This window comes from Epinephelus moara, chromosome 3, assembly GCF_006386435.1.
Source record: "Epinephelus moara isolate mb chromosome 3, YSFRI_EMoa_1.0, whole genome shotgun sequence".
Lineage (NCBI taxonomy): Eukaryota > Metazoa > Chordata > Actinopteri > Perciformes > Serranidae > Epinephelus > Epinephelus moara.
The window spans coordinates 16,310,356-16,333,450 of record NC_065508.1 but is presented as its reverse complement, the minus strand read 5'-3'; the positions used below and the strand labels follow the sequence as shown (position 1 = coordinate 16,333,450).

General features: G+C 42.2%; 2 protein-coding genes across 3 annotated transcripts in view; both read right to left on the bottom strand.

Moving 5' to 3' along the window:
- Nucleotides 1-10: 10 nt before the first annotated feature.
- On the bottom strand, nt 11-10,514 carry LOC126387885 (V-set and immunoglobulin domain-containing protein 10-like 2). Of its 2 annotated transcripts, none has more exons than XM_050040631.1 (12): nt 10,246-10,514; nt 8,842-9,195; nt 8,433-8,708; nt 7,306-7,581; nt 6,093-6,380; nt 5,755-6,012; nt 5,380-5,670; nt 4,880-5,233; nt 3,624-3,746; nt 3,503-3,527; nt 3,292-3,392; nt 11-327 (listed from the first exon to the last, which is right to left on the bottom strand). In XM_050040631.1, exons 1-12 carry the CDS (start codon nt 10,313-10,315, stop codon nt 215-217), a joined length of 2,529 nt encoding a protein of 842 aa, XP_049896588.1. In that variant the 5' UTR covers nt 10,316-10,514; the 3' UTR covers nt 11-214. The 2 variants fall into 2 exon arrangements, with proteins under 2 accessions (XP_049896588.1, XP_049896589.1); XM_050040632.1 differs by lacking the exon at nt 3,292-3,392 and adding an exon at nt 1,980-2,080.
- Nucleotides 10,515-13,501: 2,987 nt separating this feature from the next.
- Nucleotides 13,502-23,095, bottom strand: part of LOC126387798 (nectin-1-like) — a 30,438-nt gene continuing 20,844 nt past the window's right edge. Inside the window, exons 3-10 of the mRNA XM_050040469.1 lie at nt 21,869-22,127; nt 20,222-20,339; nt 19,865-20,046; nt 19,646-19,763; nt 19,255-19,406; nt 19,001-19,133; nt 18,847-18,907; nt 13,502-14,610 (exon numbers count right to left, since the gene is read on the bottom strand). Of these exons, the coding sequence (XP_049896426.1) occupies nt 14,293-14,610; nt 18,847-18,907; nt 19,001-19,133; nt 19,255-19,406; nt 19,646-19,763; nt 19,865-20,046; nt 20,222-20,339; nt 21,869-22,127 (1,341 nt within the window). The 3' untranslated portion in view covers nt 13,502-14,292. The remainder of the gene's footprint in view (nt 14,611-18,846; nt 18,908-19,000; nt 19,134-19,254; nt 19,407-19,645; nt 19,764-19,864; nt 20,047-20,221; nt 20,340-21,868; nt 22,128-23,095) is intronic.

The following is a 23,095-nucleotide window of genomic DNA, read 5'->3' as shown; positions in this document are numbered from 1 at the left end:
AGCAGTACATATTTAATATAGAAATCGATGGATGTTCATGCTTCAGATGACGGTATGACAAAGTTTGTAGCTAAAGATTTAAGAGGAGAACCGTTATTGTAATTGAGATCTAAGTCACAGACTACACATACTGTAATGATTGTGCGAACTGTCTACAAAACTATAAATTCCAGGTTAAAATAGAACTGAAGGAGTCTCCAATACACGTGTACGACTATGAGCCTGTAGCCTTGACAGTGATGGTGACGTTGACAGGCTCTTCTCCAGGAGGAGGGGCTTGGCTGGTGGTGAGGGGTGAAGCTGCCCGGGGTAAAGCCATGGTTGGACCTGGAAACGACCAGGAAAAGATGTCAAGGTTCAGCATCAGGTAGACAAGCACAAAGCCTATTAAGTTTGTTGCTGGTTGAAACAGACTGCTGATAAAATCTAATGAGCTGACTGGGTGACTACAAGATTTAAAGGTCCCGTGTGCAGAATTTATAGGGATATATTTGCAGAAATTGAATATAATAGTATGTTTCCTTTAGTGTGAAAATTATAATCATGTTTTCTTTACCTTAGAATGAGCCGTTTACATCTGCATAGGGAGCTTGTTGTTTATGGAGATTGACATGTTTCTACAGTAGCCCAGAACGGACAAACCAAACCCTGGCTCTAGACAGGGCAATTATAACATTTTTGCATCTTGGCCACTGTAGTTGAAAGCCTGTCTGCAACAAGCAGCATCAGACAGAACTGATTTTTTTTTTTTTTGCTTTATTCAGAGGTTTTACTGGTTTAAATCACCTGAGACCTGTGCTACGAAGCAGGATTCGAAGTTAGCGAGGTAACTTAAGGGTTAACTTTGGGTTTTCAGTACTGTTCTATACTAATGTCACACAGGCCCATAGCTCAGTGATACCTGCACGTAATTCAAGTCGAGGCCGAGGGTACAGAGTATCGTTTACATCCCACGTCATTAACATTTTACTGTATCACAGTCCCAAACACTCGCGGTACCATTTCATCTCATATGATATGAAGTAGCCTACTTCATTCATGGTTCTGATGATGCTGCTCGTGGCTGGATAGGAAAACCCAGAGGTGACTGAACTAGTTGATTACCAGCTACGTTATTCAGAAGGCCAATGTTAGGGTTAGTCAAGCCACATAACGAAAAGAGGTCGTGGGTAAGTTGAACTGGTTTCATAGTACAGGCCTCAGATCCATTTGTTTTGGAGAGGAAGAGACCTCTGCAGATGATTCAGCTCCTGGTAAAAACCTCCTGAACAATGAACACTGAAGGAATTCTAACTGGGAGAAGTTTCAGCTAGATGCAATGTTCAATCCTCAGCTTGAAATACCCTAAATCTTACACACTGAACCTTTGAAATACTTTGAAAGCCAACTGTATTAATTTGTGGAAAACTTAAAACAAGAAAGGCTACATATGTATTTTGTTAGGCTTAGTTTCCTTGATTTTCCTCTTTGCCTCATTTTCTTATGTTCCTAATTTCTTCCTCCAAAATACCCTTCAAAGTAAAACCTCCTGGATTGTCGATTCATTTTTACTGTCGTCCTCCTGTGAGTTGAAGGTTGATGTTACAGATGACAGTTGTGAACAAGGGGAAATGTGTGAATGTGCTGCAGCTGAGCAGCTATGTAGTCTGCAAACTGAGCAGTGCACTTTTCGCATGTGAGTATTTGTTCGGTCACTCATTCAACAAACTGAGGTGCAAGGCAAGATGTGTGTTAGGAGTACTAAAGCAGGCTGCTGTTCAGAGTCTGTGGCTCTTGTGTTGTGTGGCATACTGTTGTCTGGCTCAGCGTGACCATCTGCTCTGCCTATGATGGCATGCTGACGTTACTGCTTTATAAACATAAGGTATTTGATGGATTAATGCAAAGATGGGGTTGGAGGGAGGTGGGGGCAGTGAGGTAACCCTGACATAGTCCATCTGTAGGCTTATATGAACATGCTTGATGTGGGTTCATCTTGCCTGGACTGGGTGATTCACCGATCTCCTCTATTCCTCCCTCCGACCTGGCTACCACTTCATCCTCTGGGAAGTTGATGTTTTCCCTCGACTGGCTGTGTTGCCTGTTCACAACAAAAGAGCAAACTTTTAAAAATGCATATCTGTGCACAAAATGCCTGTTAACATCATCACACATTTTTCATTGTTGATAGACAGGGATACAGATACTCACAAACCAAACAGCATGTCGNGTTATTCAGAAGGCCAATGTTAGGGTTAGTCAAGCCACATAACGAAAAGAGGTCGTGGGTAAGTTGAACTGGTTTCATAGTACAGGCCTCAGATCCATTTGTTTTGGAGAGGAAGAGACCTCTGCAGATGATTCAGCTCCTGGTAAAAACCTCCTGAACAATGAACACTGAAGGAATTCTAACTGGGAGAAGTTTCAGCTAGATGCAATGTTCAATCCTCAGCTTGAAATACCCTAAATCTTACACACTGAACCTTTGAAATACTTTGAAAGCCAACTGTATTAATTTGTGGAAAACTTAAAACAAGAAAGGCTACATATGTATTTTGTTAGGCTTAGTTTCCTTGANAGCTCCTGGTAAAAACCTCCTGAACAATGAACACTGAAGGAATTCTAACTGGGAGAAGTTTCAGCTAGATGCAATGTTCAATCCTCAGCTTGAAATACCCTAAATCTTACACACTGAACCTTTGAAATACTTTGAAAGCCAACTGTATTAATTTGTGGAAAACTTAAAACAAGAAAGGCTACATATGTATTTTGTTAGGCTTAGTTTCCTTGATTTTCCTCTTTGCCTCATTTTCTTATGTTCCTAATTTCTTCCTCCAAAATACCCTTCAAAGTAAAACCTCCTGGATTGTCGATTCATTTTTACTGTCGTCCTCCTGTGAGTTGAAGGTTGATGTTACAGATGACAGTTGTGAACAAGGGGAAATGTGTGAATGTGCTGCAGCTGAGCAGCTATGTAGTCTGCAAACTGAGCAGTGCACTTTTCGCATGTGAGTATTTGTTCGGTCACTCATTCAACAAACTGAGGTGCAAGGCAAGATGTGTGTTAGGAGTACTAAAGCAGGCTGCTGTTCAGAGTCTGTGGCTCTTGTGTTGTGTGGCATACTGTTGTCTGGCTCAGCGTGACCATCTGCTCTGCCTATGATGGCATGCTGACGTTACTGCTTTATAAACATAAGGTATTTGATGGATTAATGCAAAGATGGGGTTGGAGGGAGGTGGGGGCAGTGAGGTAACCCTGACATAGTCCATCTGTAGGCTTATATGAACATGCTTGATGTGGGTTCATCTTGCCTGGACTGGGTGATTCACCGATCTCCTCTATTCCTCCCTCCGACCTGGCTACCACTTCATCCTCTGGGAAGTTGATGTTTTCCCTCGACTGGCTGTGTTGCCTGTTCACAACAAAAGAGCAAACTTTTAAAAATGCATATCTGTGCACAAAATGCCTGTTAACATCATCACACATTTTTCATTGTTGATAGACAGGGATACAGATACTCACAAACCAAACAGCATGTCGTGCAGTCCTGGGAGAGGAAACACAGAGCATTAGTGCAACATAAGGGGAAAACAGCTTTATTATTCAAGTCATTAAGACGTTGGTGCTTGTGTATGGGACTCACGAGGGTTGTTGTTGCGGTTGCGGATAATGAAGATGAGCAGCAGCGCTGTGAGGATGGCTGCAATGAGCATCCCGCCTATCGCTGCTCCGATCACAGCAGGGTACATATTGTAGCGTGGTTCCGCTGCAACACATCACAGTTACACATTGCAAAATAGTACACCTCTGACAAAACACTGACAGTTGCAAAACTTAATTAGAGTCTCACTTTTTTTTTTCATCATGTTTCAGTTCCCTCCAGTGGTTCTCAACCCACGTCAGTGTTGTTCTTGCACTGTGAAATGAACTCGTGATTGTCGAGTTATGTAGCTTCACTGACAGTGTTTGTTCATAGGTTTGGTTGACAAAATGATTTTGTTAAAGCAAGACTGTAACTTATGAAAGAGGATAGAACAAATTCGTCCTCTTATAAATAAAAAGTTGAATTTATAAGCAATAAAACACACTCTTGCTCAGTTTTATACACTGTCTGGTTTTGCTGCTGCAGCCTCACTTGGTCTGGTACGACCGGTAGCATATGGTGGCTAGTGTTAGCCAGCTTTAGGCAGTGCAGGGGTTGAAAACCACTGGTCTACTCTACCCTGACACCTACAACCCTTTCTACACCCTCAACAATCACCTGGCTTGGTTAGAGCAATCAAATCCTGCTACACATGGTACAATTAACACAAAGAAGGCACACAGGGCCAGTTAGAGGAAAGGTAAGGAGCAGGGAAGGGAAGGGAAGGGAAGGGAAGGAGGTAAACAGGAAGTGGGTGGAAAGTGTGGAGCTGTGAAGGGTGTGTAACTGTTTGTATGTATTTTTGTGTGTGTTTGAGTCTTTCACCTAAGTGGGTAACAAAAAAAAGAAAAAGAAAAATGTTAGACTGTCATCAAAGACATTTAAACAGCAATCACAGCACGACACCAGCATCAACAATGTTTGAATATGCCCCTAACTCACCTGTCACCTTTTTAAAATGTCACATTATTTATTTCTCCTGCCTTTGCTAGTTTTCGTCTGTTTGTTAAAGGCACAGTTCACCCCAGAATAAAAAATACACATTTTTCCTCTTTCCTGTGGTGCTATTTATCAGTCTACATTGTTTTGGTGGGAGTTGCCGAGTGTTGGAGTTATCGGCCGAAGAGATGTCTGCCTTTTCTCCAGTATAATAGAACTTAATTTGGGGTGTACTGTCCCTTTAAAACATCCCTAACTTAAGCCCCTGTCTGTCCTGTATCTGACCACACTCGCCTCACTCTGCTCACTTACTATACCTGGAGTCTTTGCTGCAGAGGGGTGTCCAACGGTGCGATGGTTGACGGGTATGATGCGAAACTGGTAGGTAATGGTTGGTATCAGTCTCCCTACTGTATGACTTCTGACTTCTGGGTCCTGGATGATGTTACGGTACCAGGCTGGTGGACCGATCCTCTCCTCCGTCTCCTCCACTGAATCATTGTTGCTGCCTCTCCTTCCTGGTCGCTCTGACACCAATCTGTGCTGCAGGATGAAACCTGTCCAACCTCCTTCTTCTTCGTTGTCTACCTGCCACTCCAGCTCCACCTCGTTTCGCTGTCGGCTGTTGTACACCACGCTGATCAGGGTCGCATTAGGTGGCATGGGGTGCTCTGATAATTGTACAGACATGAGAGTGGTATCAATCTTCTCATCTAACTCTCGGCAAGAAAGCGATTGTATTTTCCAAAATGTCAAACCATTCCCTTTAAAAGCTTTAACAGTAAGACAACAGATGTAAATAAAAACTAAAACTCACTCTTGACCACTAAAGTGACGTTGATTTCAGTTCCTCCGACTGCATTAGAAGTGGAGCATCTGTACTCGCCGCTGTCTTTCATCTCATCTGTGTCTCTCACAGTCAGATTGGCCCATGCAGATGTTCGCAGCAGTACATACTTCGAGGTGTCTTGGACGCCTACGCCCTGATTGTTAAACCAGGTGATTTCACTGACAGGAAGGTAGTTGGACCTCAGGTTGCAGGTGAGCTGAACATCACTCCCCTCGTATACAGACACAACTCGACGCCGTGTCAGCAACACAGGAGCCTCTACAGGTGACAACGTATAAATGAATGAGTGAATGCATCATACTTGTAGTTTGTTGTAAGCTGTGTCTGACAACGTGCACTGACCCAGTGTGAGCCTGCAGGTCTTGGTTTGGGCCAGAAGTGGATGCTTAGCATGGCAGGTGTAGGGTTTCCCACCGCGGGCAGTGCCGTAGCGAAGCACCAAGATGTTGGAGCTTTCCTCCCCGCCTTTGCCCTGGCTACCCGGGCCCTCCCACCACACCAAGGCCTTTGGGGCCCCTCCATCCCAGGAGCAGGACAGCATCAGATACTGTTTGGTGTTAGTCACATAGGCAAAACACACCGGCTCTGCAGGGGGAATATCTGGTCGAGAAGAAGAGCTTTAAGTGGGATGTGAGAGGTTTGGAGAACAGTGAGCAATACAAAACATTTTGTTTCCTTACATGTGTGCGTGCTGCACTCTGCGCTCTGTTGGAGTGCCAGGTGGGAGCCCATGCAAGTAAACAAGGTGTCGTTGGAAGTCAGGCCTTCAGACGGCAGCAAGATGGCAGTGTTGGTCAGTGGATTTGTTTGCTGCCCTGTGTCAGCCTCGTCTTGTCCCGCTCGTTTCAGGTGTCCAGTCCAGTGGAGGGAGGGGGATGGGAATCCACCAGGCCAGGAGCAGAGCAGTCTCAGAGAGGTGTGATTTAGAGCCGGTTCCACAGAACAGGAGGGGGAGCCGTCGGGTGGGTCTGTGGGGATAAGATACAGCGTAACGAGGCAGTGATGTGCAAAGTGGAGGTTATGTGAGGTCATCGGGACCAGAGAAATTGCACAGAGGGCTACAGTATTCAGGGTGTTGGATATGAATCACCTTACCAAGATTATAGATCAAATATGCTTTTTATTAGATATATTTTTACTTACAACCTACTCTTGTGATAGAGCTGGGTAACACAGATGAATGTCAAGTCAGTACTACAAAGCCTGTCGTCTCTACTATGAAAGATGTATCTAAAAAGGAAATGCTCTCTATCTCTAATGGGTCATGCGTTGTTTTAGGTCAGACACATGATCTGAGTATCTAGCAGAAATGCATAAGCCCAGCAAATGAACACAGGAGAGCAGAATGACAAGCATCGGCCCTCTAGCCAGCCAACACTTGCCATGGCTGTGACATCACAGCAAGGTACCTGCCAGAGAGTCCCATCAACTTCCCAGATGGCCCGAACAGGAGAATAGGTCTGCAGCACTTCCACACTCTGCTGTGTGTGTGTTTGTGTGTGTGTGTGTATATGCAAGCTTTGGGGTCTGTTTTGAAGTCTCAGTGAGTATAAGGAGCAGGAAATATGAGGGATGATGGTACTGAATGGAGTATGGATGTTTTAAACAGAAGAAGCAAAGGAGGTTTTTGCATAACACAGAAAACAGAAGAGGTTTAACTGAAAGTGACAATGATCAGGGAGGTATGTTTAAGGAGGAGATTCAGTGTGAAGATGAAAATCCTGGATTTGTGTCCTCTTCATCCTGTGCTATAAATTTCATATCCGAATAAACTCCTTGCCATTTGCAGCATCAAGACAGAGGAACACAGGTGAGGACTGAGTAGAGAGGATCACAGGGGAGCAGAAGGACTGATGGCACGGTCCAAGATCAGAGGTGTGAGGTTACACTCACAGTAGACAGTCAGGCTGATGGTTTTTTTGGAGCGGGTGTTGAGGTAGGTGTTCTGTGCCAAGCAGGCGTAGTCGCCAGTGTGCATGCGGAGGATCTTGGTGATGGTTAACTGCGGCCCGGTGTAGACCTGGGAGTTGTTGTAGAACCAGACGTACTGGCTGGCCGGGTTGGACTGGGCTTGACACAGTAAAGAAACAGTCTCTCTCTCCAGGGCTGAATATCCACGCTCTGTTATACTGTACGGAGTCACATCTATCTGAGGGATGTCCGGGCCGACTGAGGAGGAAAAACATGAACACAGTCAGGATATGAAGGGCATGGACGTTTGATTTGATTTGATTTGATTTGATTTGATTTGATTTGATTTGATTTACTTCATCACCAGAAAAAAAATCTGAAATTTGTCTTGCGCCCCAGGAGGTCAACTGTTGACTGTTGACCAAACAGCAACACCATGCTACAGGCGGAGCAGTAGTAGCTTAGTGAGTGTACTACTAGGTAGCTGGGTGGGTTACCATGGAGGGTTGGGCACTCTTTTATATAGTCCAATGGCTTTTTGGCTGATAGGTAGATACTGTAAACAGTCAGAAAAAGAGGGGCGTATATACCTGCGTATACTCTCCACAGGTTGCCAAAATTTTGACCTCAGTGTCATCAGTAGCTACAACTCTGTCTGTGTTCCTCAAATTCAGACCACTAGAGTTCAAGTATTAACATATACAGTACAAGCAGTTTTGGAGATACAAGCCAAAGCAGAAACAATACAACATGTCTTTCAAATGCCAAGAAAAGCAAAGAGAAGAAATTGAAATAGATGAATATCTGAATCAGACAAAAGCCAGCCTATGACTAAAATATGAAACAGTGTGAGTAATGATTTAACAAAGTTATCATTCAAGGCATGTTACATGGTGACATTTTCTGTGTGTGACAAAAACTGAAGATGCACGTCTACGCAGTTTATTGATTACTCACACATCAAATGCCAAAGAAAAGAAAAGAAAATAGTCGTGTAAAACAGTCGTGCAGGCTCATCTCCAATTCCTCCCTTTTGAGGACCTTAAACAGCTGCCTTGGTTTTTACATCTGAGGCTTTATGTTTTTAAGGTTGACACAGAATTACTCACAGATGGTGTCCAGCCATAACCGGTTAGAGCTCTCGCTGTTGACGGCGTTGCTGGCCACACAGCGATACCAGCCTGTATGATTGCGGTTGACGTCGGTCACGTTGATAACGTTGGTGTTGCCTTGTGCAAAGGCTGAGATGTTTCCATTGCGGGTCTCATGTTGCCACACATACTGGATTGGTCCGGTCCCATTGTCCAGATTGCAACGCATCCACATTGTAGATCCCTCCACTGGAGATACATCACTCATCAGGAGGTAAGGCTTAGTGACGGGAACTGTTTTCAAGACAAAGTCACACATGTAGGTATGTTTAATACCTCTAAAGAACATCATTCTTCATCTGCTCCCTCCCCTCAGCTACGCCCCCGCCTGAAGAAGGTAGGTGTTTCAAAGTGCAGGAAGTCTTACCTCGGACAGTCAGGTGCACGTAGTAGTAGTAGACTTTGGGCTCCCGTTCTATGTCATAGAAAGCCTGGCAGGTGAAGAGGCCGTGTGCGGCAAGAGGCAGTTTCTCGATGCTCACAGCTGCACTGTTCGTGATGACCGTGACTTGTCCGAGTGTCTCTGCCAGCTTCTGGATCCTCTGTCCTTTCCCCAAATCATACACCACAGCTCTTATGGCTTCAGTCCCGGGCTTGGAGAAGCTCCATATGTACATGTCAGGTAAGGTGGGACCGCACTCTAGGATCACTGCTTTGCCCACCACGCCATACACATCGGCGTCCCGGTACACCACCTCCCAGTTGGGATTGACCTTTACCACTGGAGGAGAAGGATGTGTGAGTGAATTAAGTTAACTTTAGGGACACACACCAGACTCAAGACAGGTTCATTAGGGACGGTTCATCCACCTGGGGATGAAAGTCATTTTCCCAATTTCGGAAAAAGATGATATCTGGGTCAGCGGTTAAAGTAAGGGGTTAAGTTAAATGTGAGGTTAGGTGTGTGTGTGCATGTGTGTGTGAACGAAAGGGAGATGGTGGTGTCGTGTGCCCTGCCAGTGTTGAGTTACAGGATTGATTGCACTGTAAGTTTCAGACACATTGTAATAGTTTAATAAGGGATTCCAAAAACAGATAATCGGATTAGTCAAATTATTTTTCCAGCCACATTCAATTTATCTTTTCGACCTTTAGCTAATCTCTTCCTGTTCCCTCCAAAATTGACTTTCGATGCAGTGAACTGTTCCACTGTTATACATTGCATCACACAAACTCCTCACACAAGTACAGCAAAACATGTTTCGCTATAATTATGTTTGTTTTATTTTCAGTTTGCTCAGAATTAGAGCCTGATGATAGATCATCCAGGGTGATGTATCTGTCAATATCAGCTCAATGCAGACATATCAGTGTGTATGTGTTGGCCAATAAGTGACTATCAGCAAGGAAATGCTGAAGAAATGATCAAGGAAGTTTGGAAACAGTGTCATCACTATTGTTTTTTCACCGAAGACGACTGAAAATATCCTGATTTAAACTGTAAAACTTTGTACTCGAGTGACCTGTATCAAATATTTTTTGTTGCATGGTTTTATATACATACATACAAAAGAATATCATCAATATATTGTTATGAAACTACAGTATCACATCTTGATATCAGCCTCAAGTATCAATAATTTGTCATACTGTACAGGACTACAACAGATTCTGCCGAAAGTCCATAAATGATAAAGAACTTTTACCCAGCAGCTCACTTTATTGTCTTCATATATTCATCAAACTTTCAAATCATGTTATATGGAAAACCAATTTTTAACAGCAACTCAGATAAGTGTTAATGAATCCAAAGACACTGGAAAACCCTTACCAGATGTCGTAGAGGTGACCAGGCTGGTAGGCAGAAACAGAAAGGCCAGCCCTAGCAGTTGGGCCACCATGGTATCATGATGATCCTGAGTCCAACAATCTCTTTACTCAAAAAAAAAAAAAAAATGCAGTAGAGATGATGAAAAAGTGAAGCTTTGGGACCACAACAACTGCCTGTCATCAGCTTCTCTCAGATGCCTGAGGTCTCATCTTTTCTTCTCTCCGATCCCGATGTTTCTTAGAGAATCCAGTTGCAGGCACTGACTTCATTAGACTGAGAGTAGGAAGAGGACGGAGGGTCACTAAACTGATTTGGGATCAATAATTCATGTGTTTTTCCTTTCGCTCCATCCCTCTATCCTTCTTTCTTTCTCGTGCGGGTTTAGAATAACACGGTGATACTGAGCTCATCTATTATACAAGGCAGACGCATGGGTGGACGGGTTAGCCTTCCACACACACATGCACTTACGCACACACCTGCACATTAACTAATGTATCCATGAACATTCCTCCACACAGGCCTTCGTGTTTATCTGCAATTAGATCTCTTTTTTCATAGCATTGCATGCCAGTTTTCACATTTTCACCCTGTTCAAACTGTAATATCATGTGACAAAATGCTGATTAATGCAGATACAAATTTTTCAGACAGCATGACAGTGCATGCACACAACAAAGAGGGATTAAAGGGGGTTTATAGAGTCTTAGATGTTCCGTTTTTCTCTTTCTTTGTTTCAGGACAAGTTTAAATACAAAAATATTACATGTTACACAAACAACAAATGACTAGATTTCCCCCGTTGGTCATCTTGGCCTCCAGATTTTAATTTCAGAGGTCACGTGAGGACCGGAGAGCAGAGTAAACGCTACTGATGGGATTAGGATTAAAATAGATTTAGAAATCTGGCATCTCTCAGGGGATGGTCTGTGTTTCCTCACAGCGACATGCTGTGACCACAACACAGCGGGCCACCATTTAAAGATGTAAAGTCGCAGTTAATGAGATGCTGATCCTGCACATGCACATCCCCGCAACAGTTATTCGTTTTCAGTGTTTTTCTAAGGAATCCTAACGTGAGTGATGTGTTTATAAAAGAGAAAGAGAGCAGGGGGAGCTGTTAAGTGGAGCCATGAGTATGTAATGTGAGACGTGCGTCATGAATGAATGCAGGACAGAGGTCAGTTTTCCTCACTTGGCAGAGACTGAGATGCAGCAGAACCTGAACAGACACCGAGTCAGCCACAGTTTGAGAACAGCTTAGTTAAATCCATATAACGAAATAACACAGCAATCAAGTGAAATTATACAAAGATGAATGAACTGATAGATTAGATTATGAAGATACAGTCAAAAATATTATAATTAGAAGTTCATCCTGATAATAATAATAATTGGTTTTGTGCAAAAAAGACAGGCAGTTTGTGAAAGCAAGACGTAACCAGCATCTCCCTGGTCCACCAAAGGCAGCCCCAGCCTTCTGACAGTGAACCTATACTCTCCAAAGCTTTGACTATAAAGTTCACTGTGCAATGGAAAGATGCAGCCGAAGAGAAAAAAGATATGAAAAAAGGGAAAACTCGGGCCTGCCAAGCTGGCTGCTGAAGCTGATGCCAAACATTAAGGCTGAAAAGTCTGTGAACGCACCATGAGAGCTGGACGCCGTGGCTCTGTAGCTTGTTTGTTGGAGGAGCTGGGAGTTATTTGTTAGGGATTTCATCAGCACACAAAGGCAGCCGAAAAGGCAGCCTGGGACTCTGACAGAAACTGTAAATGATACTGTGTGTGTGGTAGATCTCATGGTTATAGCTATGAGTGGATATAGAAGTGAAACAAATGTGCTTTAGGTTGTTTTAAGCCAGTGGGGTGTCATGTTTATATCCACACTTGTAAATGCTGGTAAATGCTCCACCATGATCACCAGCTGGTTGCTAACTCTGTCTGTCAGCTGTTTGATTCTGAGAAGGTATTTAAAGTCAGGATTTTTAGAGCTTTTTTTGCTTAATACAGCTGCCTGGTGCAACCTAAATTACATTACAAGACCAGTGACACTGAACCAATACAGCTGAGGGAAACTAAAGTCGTGTGATAATTCTCTGCGGGTTCATCACTACAAGTGACCTCTCTCACATACAAGCCAGGTGATCCATTGTTGATGTAAAAATAATTGATTATTGCCTCTTTAATGCGCTCTGAAGCTCTAATATTAGATTTAACCTTTGGAAATAATAGCCAAACAGTAGTGTTTTATGTAGTCTGTAACTTGCATTACTTTATATCTCCTTGAGCGTCAAATAAAAAAACAATTCTTATTGAACTGCAACAAGATTATTTAATGGATTCAAGTAGGATTTTCTTCCCAGATTGTTGGCTCTTTGTGTTCTCATTTGATGATGATGATGATGACGACGATTTTTAAGATTATTTTTGGGACTTTTGGCCTTTAATAACAGGACAGTTAGAAATATGAAAGGGGAGAGAGAAGGGACAACATACAACAAAGGGCCATTGGCTGGAATCGAACCTGTGACTACTGCAGGACGTTGCCTTTGTACATGGGGTGCCTCTTCTACCCACTGAGCCAATGGACACCCCATCAGATCAGATCTTTATGCTTTTTGAAGAAGTGGACATGGAAATGATCCCCTTTAAACAGGATGATGATCCAGGCTGCTTTGCAGAGAGGGAAGTTCACCTCAGGCCATGTACACTGACGATTATTAAAATCCATGAAACATTACTGTAGGGAACTGTGTCATGTGTCCCCATAACTAGGTCAGAGCTGCACAGACTATGTTTAATAGGATTGCAGTTTTCTGATTACAAAAAATGGTAACTACAATCCTGAGTAATTAGTGCAACAGGACTGAGTCTACAGACATGCTGGCGGTTCTGTGAGGCTGTAGGCAGAGCTCAGTGCTAATGTTTGCAATGCTTAATTTTTGCGATAGTGCTAACATCCAGCCAGACCCATTTTGGCCACTTGTATCTGCAATCTAATTCTTTGGTCACTACCCAAAGCTCATAGGGAAAGGGTTGGACCATAGATGCATAGATGGACCAGTAAATCAAGATCTTTGCCTCAGCTCAGCTTCCTCTTCAACATGACGGTCCAGTTCAACGCTCCCTGCTGATGCTGCACCAAACCACCCACTCTTTCTCCTCGTGCCATTCTGTCTGCCACGAGTTTCGATCTCACAGTCACTGCTGAAACAAGTTTACATAATCATTTTTATTTAAATGCTAAAAATTCAAGGCTCATCCAACAACCAGTGTCAATGAATACTAAAATCCACAAATATCACGAATAAAAACATCAATTTCATATATCAACAAAATGTCTTCAGTAAATAAAAATGCTTTAAAATTATTTTCTTTGCGAGAAAAACATAAACGATACAAAATACAAGCACAGTAAAAGTATTACAGACGAGCAGGAGGTAAAACCAAAAGGTGAGGTCTGCTGTTCCTCAGTAAAGGGATTGTCAGTGTATGATGCAGGATAAAGAGAGTGGGCATTAGAGATACAGCAGGAAATAATTAATTTTTTTTGGTTTTCTCCTTCTTTCTTTTTTTTTTTTTTACAAAATGATACCATAGAAGATAGGGTCAACAACATCGGACATCAAGAGATGATCCTATCCAGTTAGTTTGGAATATTTTCCAATCAAATGTAATACATCCATGCAATATAAAGTTTTAACATGACAGTCAAATCATCTTTAACTTGACCTTCCTCTAGCCCTAAACATCTGAAACACGGTTCAACAATCTTCCCTTTTCAAAGAATAGATAACACAATAACAGAGCGGACAAAAGAGAAAAAATGTTTCAAAATTGGACTGAGTTCCAAGTCCAACAACAAAAGCTGCATTGTCCTTTGACCTCCAGAGCCAAACACAATGTTGCAAGCAGTGTAAGGACACTGCCTGCTAGTCCAGGGTTAACCACATTTTCCCAGCCTCCAGTGAGGAAAGGTTGGAGTTCATATCGGGTTGTTTCATCTGAGCTCGCTTGAGAGGTTTGAGTTTGTGACAAAATGTCTATTCAGACATACTGCTCTTTGGGAAAAGTGTATGCCGCCACTCCTGGGGGAGGAGAAGAAATGCCCGGTACGGAGGGGTATTTAAAGATGGCCGTGGTGTGTGACGGAGGAGAGAAGGTGTTTTTTGGCGTGTTGGTGCCACTGCTGCTGCTGGTTGCAGTGGTTGGTTGTGAGGAGTGGTAGGGGTGGTGGGGCAGAAATGACAGAGGAGGCTTGATGGGAGGGGAGTACGGCTCCGGGTAGTCCTCCTTGTTACAGGCCAGTCTGTAGCTCACGTAGTCCGCTGTGTTTGGAAGCTCTTCATAAAACCGTCCTGAGTGCTGTGGAGAAATGACAGACACATATTGAAGATGCGTCAGAATTAGAAACAATACACCTACTCTACAACTGGTGTGTACTGGATATACTGTACATGCATGCACACAGTACATCTAGTATGTACTTAAAGGTACCCTGTAAAGTTTCTGACCTTCTGACAAAGAGAACGGAGAGAGGCGGGCCCACACCCATGTTTTAATGAGTGGGCCCGCCTCTCTCTGTTATATTAAAGGTCAGCATTGTTAAAACAAGGGTTGGGAGATATGACGCTATATACAGTTAAAATATGTCCACTGGAAGAGATTTGGCAATACAGTTTCTACCAGGGGAGCTATTAGGGGCAGGCTATGTAGCAAATTATACCCTTTTTCCACGGAATTAACATGTGTACGCAGGTTTTTTAAACACGGGAAATAGGCTAGAAACAGGCTAGAGACTCCTTTCTCATAGAGTGCCCGAGGAATGAGTCCTAAAACCCTGAAATTAGTCAGCACTTTGCCACTCCCAGTTCCCTGGTCTTGGTGTCAATGATTTTTTTGAATGGGTTTTTGGTTAGATGCCTGAGATAAGGTCTGTGGTGAACACACGCCAAAGAGACATTTATGTTTTGTTCTATGACATAAAATACACCAGTAATTACTCCACGCGTTAATTTTGAAACTTTTATGTCTTACAAAAGGGGGTTACTTAGACTACAGAACGTCATCACACCAAACATAGCTTTACAGCCATGCTATAGCGGCAACGTTCAGTCACGCCACCTTAGTATAGATTGTTTATAGCCTAACGTTAGTTTTTTCTTATGGCAATTGCATTTAGACTTCAATAATCATGAAAGTGGTGTTTATTTGTGACGATTATTTTGCTGATCAAAACATGCAAGAATCATAAACGCTTGTTTCTCACAGAATCCCACAGATTTTTGACGAGGGAACCAGGGCAATGCTAACTTCCACATCAGCCTACAGGAAAAGATCACTGGAGCACTCTATTGTCAGTAAAACTGAACCATGTACATGGCTCTGCAGTAAACAAGCATGCCTTTCTGTTTTTTCAACTTCTGTTTCACGTTCTACTTCACGGCCAACCAGAAAATAGGTTAGTGAACAGTGGAAAGCAGCATGGAGGCCAGTGACAGTGTTACGATGGTTACTTATTTTTATTTATCTCGTACTTCTTCAGTCTTTCTTTCACACTATCACTCCTGTGCCACAGCCAATAAATACCCATGACTACTGCAGAGTCATTTTGGTTTGAATGCTGATTGTAACCTTTCCCATTACATACACAAGCCAGATGTTAGCAGGTGTTTTGAATTCTTTGAATTCTTGCGTCATCTTGTGAATCCAGCTGCCTCGCAAGGTATTGTGATTTCGGCAGACATGGAGGAGGTGAATGAAGTTGTAAATACAGAAATGATTGTTCTCAGGAACCTTAAAGCTTTCATTTTAAAAGCAGTTTAGTTTTACTGTCTCGAGCCTGTTGTTTTATCTGAAGTGTCGTCTCATGTGAGGCAGTTTGGTTTTGTATGAATTAAAGTTCGAAATAAAAGAAAAATATAATCAAAAATGGTTAAGTACAGGTTATTTTAAACCATTACTTCATTGAATTTACAGAACAATTACTGTGTCATGAAGTACCATTAACTTGGCATAAAATAACATATAGTGATAGAAGATTTTGGGCATATCACCCACCTTTAGTTCAGACAGTTTCGAACTGGCCGCCATCACAAGTTCACATTAATGCAAAGACCTCCATAAAGAAATCCTCTGATCACACAGATTCATATGATTACATTAAAGTGATTTTGGTAAACATTTTGCAGTTACAAAATGCTGTTATGACTGAGCCCTTAAATACATTCATTCTCATACAGAACATAGTGCAGAGCTTCCACATAAAGAACAGAGTAACGATAGCCAGAGAGTTCTGTGTGTCTACATAAATCAGGGCTGATCTCCAATAAGAGCTGCAGAGAATCTTGCTGCAAGTGCTGTGATAAACGCACAGGTTATGCAGAGTGAGGATTGTCTTCGATTGAATTCTCCCTCGCTCTTTAGATAGGGCAGGACAAATTACATCTTTATCACTGTTATTGACCCAAAACCTGAGCAGAAGTCTAATCAGCCAGACTATTGAAAGCACCTGTGTACGTGTGTGGTGCCTTTAAAACTTTTGTAGATATTTCTCACAGTGGCAATATAAAAGCCAAATATCACTAAAAATACTCAAGTGTTACTAATATTCTGAACCTATTTGTGGTCATATAAGACAAAGAAAATCCTCTGATCATATTTGTGCACTTGTTGTATTTGTTTAGTCAAGTTTTAATGAGTGCTTTACACCTTTATCGTTCACTTACAATGGGCCTTGTTTGCATTTTAACTTGCCATAGCAGGGAAAGCACAGGTGTAACTAATGACATTAACGATCAGGTGTCCTAGTAAGTCATGGCAGTGTGCTAATGAATCAGCATGCATGACAGCAAAATCCTGAAACTGAAGCAGCTAAATGGAATTCAGCCATCATTGATTTTATTACTGCTTTTTCTACTGTGACATGTCAAAATGTTTTTTCTGTGAGGCCTTTAAGTATCAGGAGTTTGGTGACCTCACATAATGCAGCACGGCTCTAATCAGTGTGTTTGAAAACACTTTAGCATTTGATATTTACTCTGCATCTTAAGACATTAAAGAGCAATTTTCTTTATAAATACACAACCTTTGCAAAAATATGAATACGTTGGCAGGACACAAAATGTTGAAATATCAGACAGGAGTTTAGATTATCAAAAGGTTAACATTAAATTATATTTAAATCTTACTAAAGCTACTTACATATCACCAAACACAGCAGAACACACTCTAAGTACTAAATATATCGTCTGGGGCGGTAATCACAAAGGATCTTATCACTTGGAGTCCTTGTAAATGGCACTGAAAGGTCCTTACTAAGAGCTTCCTTTTGAGAGCTATTCATGAAGCTGCAAGGAAAATTTTTAGTAAGGAACAAAGAGAGGGTGGGGTTGATCTTATTGCTATCAATGACGTCATGTTATGTGAGTGAACTTCCTCACTATGTGACAGGTGACCGGTCTGTGTTAGTGGATGTGAAAAAGGGCGAATGCAGGCCAGTGACTATCACCTGCTGAGGCGATATTAGTGCTAAATGTAGGCAGTGCCTGATGTGATGGACAAGAAAAGCTAGCTTGTTCATAAATACAGAGAAATATGATGTTAATGGTACATTTTCAATTTTCTCATGTACCATGCTTCTCTCCCGACTCACTGCCAGCGAGGGAGTAACTCTCATGTGGGGCAGTTTGCCAATATTATACTGTATCCGCTGGTTAAACACGGCAACTATCAGTGTCTCCTCCACACATACTTCATTGCTATTGCTTGCGACTGCAGCTTTACCAGTCAAAGTTCACCAAAGTTGAACTCCACTCACTGAGAAGATGCAAATTTGCTTTTCCATCAGAAGCAAATGTTTATACACCCCTCTGCTTGCATTGAATGGAAATGAACGGGAGGCCAATATTCACCAATGTTAATTACACTCACATGATGGTACACATGATGAAGCATGAAGATAAATAAAATTTGTATAGATAGATGCTCCTGTTTTCTGTAATAGTAGCATTATGTGTTATTATTATCAGCTACCCGGTGACTGCATTGTTGTCAGATTGTACGGCTTATGTGGGATGTATACTTCTGCGTTGAACTGACGCTGTAGCCTGACATGCATGTCCCCAGAAATGTTACTACACATCACAGCGATGCAGACCTCCTGTCTTTTTATTAATGTATCGTGTGTGATTTATCCTGGCTTTATATGAGCAGAGGAAATCTCTGCTTGTCGCTAGGCTAATTTACACAAAGTAAAATGCTATGGGCTTGTGCTAAAAACATTAGCATGTTATATTTGTGGGGAAATGTGTCCAGCAAAAGACAAGTGCTGCGAGTTACAGTGAAGCCGATTTGTGTTCTTGCGGTTGAAATTGTTGCTGTTTTGCCATGTTTAATGTGTGTTTTGAATCAACTAAACTTTACAGCACTTCACAGAAACCCTGCCGCCGACTAGTGTTTTAACTGCAGAGGGACACAGACACACCACCGCACAAGTATAAATGCCGCTTTACTGCCTCAGCCAGCCTAGTAGTAGCATTACTTCTATTGTAAACTCTGTTATAAATCTGTGATAAAAAACAATCACAACACAAAGGTTACCTGGATGTCATCTGGTCTTTTCCTTATTGGTTGGGACAGTTTTCTGGACGGAGAGTCATTTCTGATCACAGAGAATAAAAGTTAGACAATGAGATGGTTAAAGAGGACACAAAGCATGCTGGGACAACTGAGGAATGACAGACTGTTTACATACGAGGAGTCATCTTTTCTACTTCTTATTTTGAGCACCAGGACCGTGATGGTGATGCCCATGAGCACTCCAGCAGCCAGTAATAAGGCGATTACGCTGATGACATCACCTGTTGCGATCTGCGGTAGAGGCTTTTCTACAGAGAAAACACACACACACACACACACACAACAATAAATACACTTTTCTTGTTCACAGAAACTTTGGGGGTAGAGAAAGTGTGAAATCCAGTGACCACAGACTCCAGGTAAACGTACCTATAATGCTGACCTCCACAGAGGCTGATCGTGTCCCAATGCTGTTGGTTGCATCACACACATAAGTGCCTTGCAGGTCATACGTGACTGGCCCTTTCAGGGTCAGGACGTTGTCTCGGATCTCAGCATTGCTTGGTATGGTGCCGTTAATCCTGCAGAAAATAATGAACATTAACTACAAGTGCACACAAGTAGTGAAACTAAGAGTCTCTGTAATCAACATTTTGTCCACCTAACTGAAGAAATAGTGAAAGTTGCTGTCGAGAATAGACTCTCCAAATTATTCACAATTTGGCCAGACACCTCACAGCCTGATTGATCCATTGTAATAAGGTGGTCTCACACTGACAGTCAGTTTAAGTCAAACACAAACTAACAGAGTTGTACTCACACTCTCCACTGATACAGAGAGACGGCCGGGTTGGCATCCGCTTGGCAGCTCAGCTGGACGTTCTCTCGGTTCAGGTACCAGTTTCCATCATACCCATCCACCGACACATCTGGCTCATCTGGTACCAACACAAACAAATACATATAGCAGACAATGAGCTTGGAGTAGTTTTTTACCTGTGTAGTTATGAGCTTATTGCTTGGTGTGGAAATGACTTACACTGAATATCGAGGGTGACACTGTCAGTGAAGACCTCCTCGTTGTAAGAGGTGACACACGTCAGCGTCTCCTTGTGCGTTTCTCTGCTGGGCACCAAAATGTAGTCGCTCTGAACAGTGAAGGTCCCGTCTGAGTTCCTGTACTCTCGGGTGGACACTTCTCCCGGCACCCTCGTCTCCCACCTGCTCACATCGACAAGGAATCATGGTCACGACACTAGGATACATCGATGTAGGCTGATTCATAGTCCAGTGGGTTTTAAACAAATAGGGCGGCATCGTCACCAAACAAGCTCAGCGAACATGCTGTTGTAAAACACTCCAATCCATCCACTAAGGAACACATTAACACACACACCTGATGGTACCAGGTGGTTTTCCATTGGCAGAGATGCAAGTGGCCACCGGTGTCTTCAGATTAGATGATCGAGCCACCAGCGTCGGCGTGGACAGACTCATCTGAGTTGTTGGACGAACTGAGGGAATTATAACAAACACAAGCATGATAATATATTATAATGTTGAATTTATGACAGCCTGATTAAGGTGCTGGCAGGTAAGAGCTTTAACTTTGACACCACAGTAAATATGAATAGCAGTCACCTAATTAACAAATGAAGCTTTAGCGAAAGTTCAGTGAGGTGGACACTACTTTTTTAAGCTTAGGCTGTAACTTTCTTCCTCACCCTGCCATTCACTCCTTGCACACATGCTCACTATCTCTAGGTGTCATTGCCTGGGGCTGTCAATCGAGTCATCAGCTTTTCTACAGCTGATTCGCAATTAACCAATAGCACAGCGACACACTTTCTCTGTCAGCCTATCGTCTTACTTTCCTCATTTTAATTAGTTTTTTTACTGCCCGCAGTCTTTTCATGCTGCAGCCATGCACCTCCCCATCACCGCCTAGTCTTCTTGGATGCAGCCTCATTTTGCCTCATCAGTCATCAACCTTGTCATCAGCCACCTCCACCACTTCCTAAACTCCATGGGGGAATTTATCTTGCTGCCATTCAGATGTTCCACGATCACAAATAATCTCCCTCCAGTGTCCAAGTGCTACAGACTTTTGTAGAATCTTACCAGCACAAATAATCTGCATTCAGATATGCACTCATATTCTGCATTAAACTTTATCTTTATTTCATTCTTCTGTCTCCTGATTGAGATCACCCATCAGGCTCTGTTTTACAAAATTGGCATGGCAACACCATTTTCTAAAAACAAGCTGGTGCCCTGGAAATTTTACAAAATATCACTTCATCATTTATGATCTACAGGTAATGTTCATCCCATGCAACTAGGACTTAAAGTTGAAAACAAAAAGGGTGAAATACCTATTAAATTCTTAAAAAACAACACTGAAGAAACTGTTTTTGTTGTAATTTTTTGGCATATATTGTCAAACAGGTGCACAAAATGTCCAGGGATGTGATCTGAACATGTTAAAAAGGCATTTTTAATCTCATGTCAACTTTGAATTCAAAATATTTCTGCATTCATTTAACTGTACATAATTTTTTTTTGTGTATGACAGTTCATTCTTGACCTTGGAAACAGTAGTTTAATTAAAAAACGAGAATGTTGCTTTTTCAGTGAGGACTACCAGTGTAACTATATGTCATCTTCAAAAGGACTGTGAGTCATTTTTGGAAATAAACTTATTTGCTTTAGAGTTAGATGAAAAGGTCAATGCCACTCTTGTGTATTTAACTTTAATAAAGCTAGAGTCAGGACAGTTATCTTGGTTTGGCAGTGGACTGGAAACGGGGAAACTGCTAGCCTGGTTCTGCCCAGAGGTAAAGAAAAAAAAAATGCTTATAAGCACCACAAACTCACTGATTGAAAGTTTATATCTTGTTTGTTTGATCCTTACAAAGCTGAAATTTAAGTTTGCTTTAACGTCAGATTATGTGTCTCTACATTTACCATCCTCCTCCATATGTGACACTGACTATCAACCTGTATTTTACTTGAGAATCAGATCGTCACCACTGTGTCTTACCATAGACGGTGAGGTTTACAGTGTTTTCTCGGTTCCCTGCAGGGAATGTGGTGTATTCACAAATGTAGGTGGACTCATCGGAAAGGCGGAGGGAGGAGAAGGTGATGGTGGTGTCCTCTAAAGTTGGAGTCCGCCGCCTCACCGCTGCATTCTTGAAGGTGACACGGTCCCTGTAGGGTGGGGCCACGGACACACCCAGGGAGGGATTGGCGATCGCCACGTTCTGCTTAGTGCCATTCACCAGCTTCTGCCATGTCACCTTATTGAGACAGAAGGATGGAGGAAAACACTGATTAGGTGAAGTGTAGAAGAGCTCTGAAATGAACAACAGACATCTGAGTGATGATATTAATCGAGTAATATTGAGTGGGCAGTGGTTTTAGCCCATTTACTGTTTTACATTATTAATTGCCATTTTCTGAGGCAAACCACAGGTTCTTAAATTGATTTCCTACAACACTGGCAGCCAGTGGTTTCCTTCATTACATTATGGGATGAAAATCAGCTCACAAGCCTGCATTCATTTTCTGTTAAGTGGTAATGCATCGCTGAAATGAAAATTGCTTCCTGGACAGTGGGAAATCAGTCTGTTGGAAACAGAAGCCAATAATAAAAAATATTGCTAATTGGCTGGAACAGACTGAAATGCTGCTGGAATATCCCGGGCATTGATTTTAAAAGAAAAACTGATTGTTTTAGAGCAGGGGTGTCAAACTCATTTAAATTCATGAGCCACACACAGCTCAATGTGATCTCAGTGGGCCAGACCAGTAAAACCATTGCATAATAATCTATAACTAACAACACCTCCATTTTTTCCTTTCTTTTAGTATAAAGAAGTACAAGTACATTTTGAAAATGTTTATCAATAATCATTTACAAATAAGAAAAAATTAGTGCAAAGATATGTCTCAGTTTTTCCACATCCAGTCAGTCTTCTCACATGCATGTCATTACACATGCATTTTCCCATAGATTTTCTCTCCTGTGCAGCAATATTGGCATCAACACATCGAGCTAAAGTGAAGGCTATAGAGGAAGCAGTTTGAAGGAGCAATAAGCGAAATTCATCATTTCTAGATTGAAGGAATTAAAAAATTGCTATGTGAAGAACTAGAGGTGTAATTTCATCTGGAGTATAGCATGACCTCACACACCCTCTCTCTGTGTTGATCTCCAGCCCATTGTTTACAAGGTCCGGCTGCACGTTCATGTACGTTCATGTGA

Bases quoted from the DNA above. Each gene is read 5' to 3' on its own strand.
- LOC126387885 (XM_050040631.1), bottom strand. From the start codon at position 10,315: ATGGTGGCCCAACTGCTAGGGCTGGCCTTTCTGTTTCTGCCTACCAGC. The intron at 8,709-8,841 runs GTAAGACTTCCT...TCTTGAAAACAG, and splicing joins CGTGCACCTGACTGTCCGAG to TTCCCGTCACTAAGCCTTAC. The intron at 3,393-3,502 runs GTGAGTATCTGT...TGTTGTGAACAG, and splicing joins CACGACATGCTGTTTGGTTT to GCAACACAGCCAGTCGAGGG.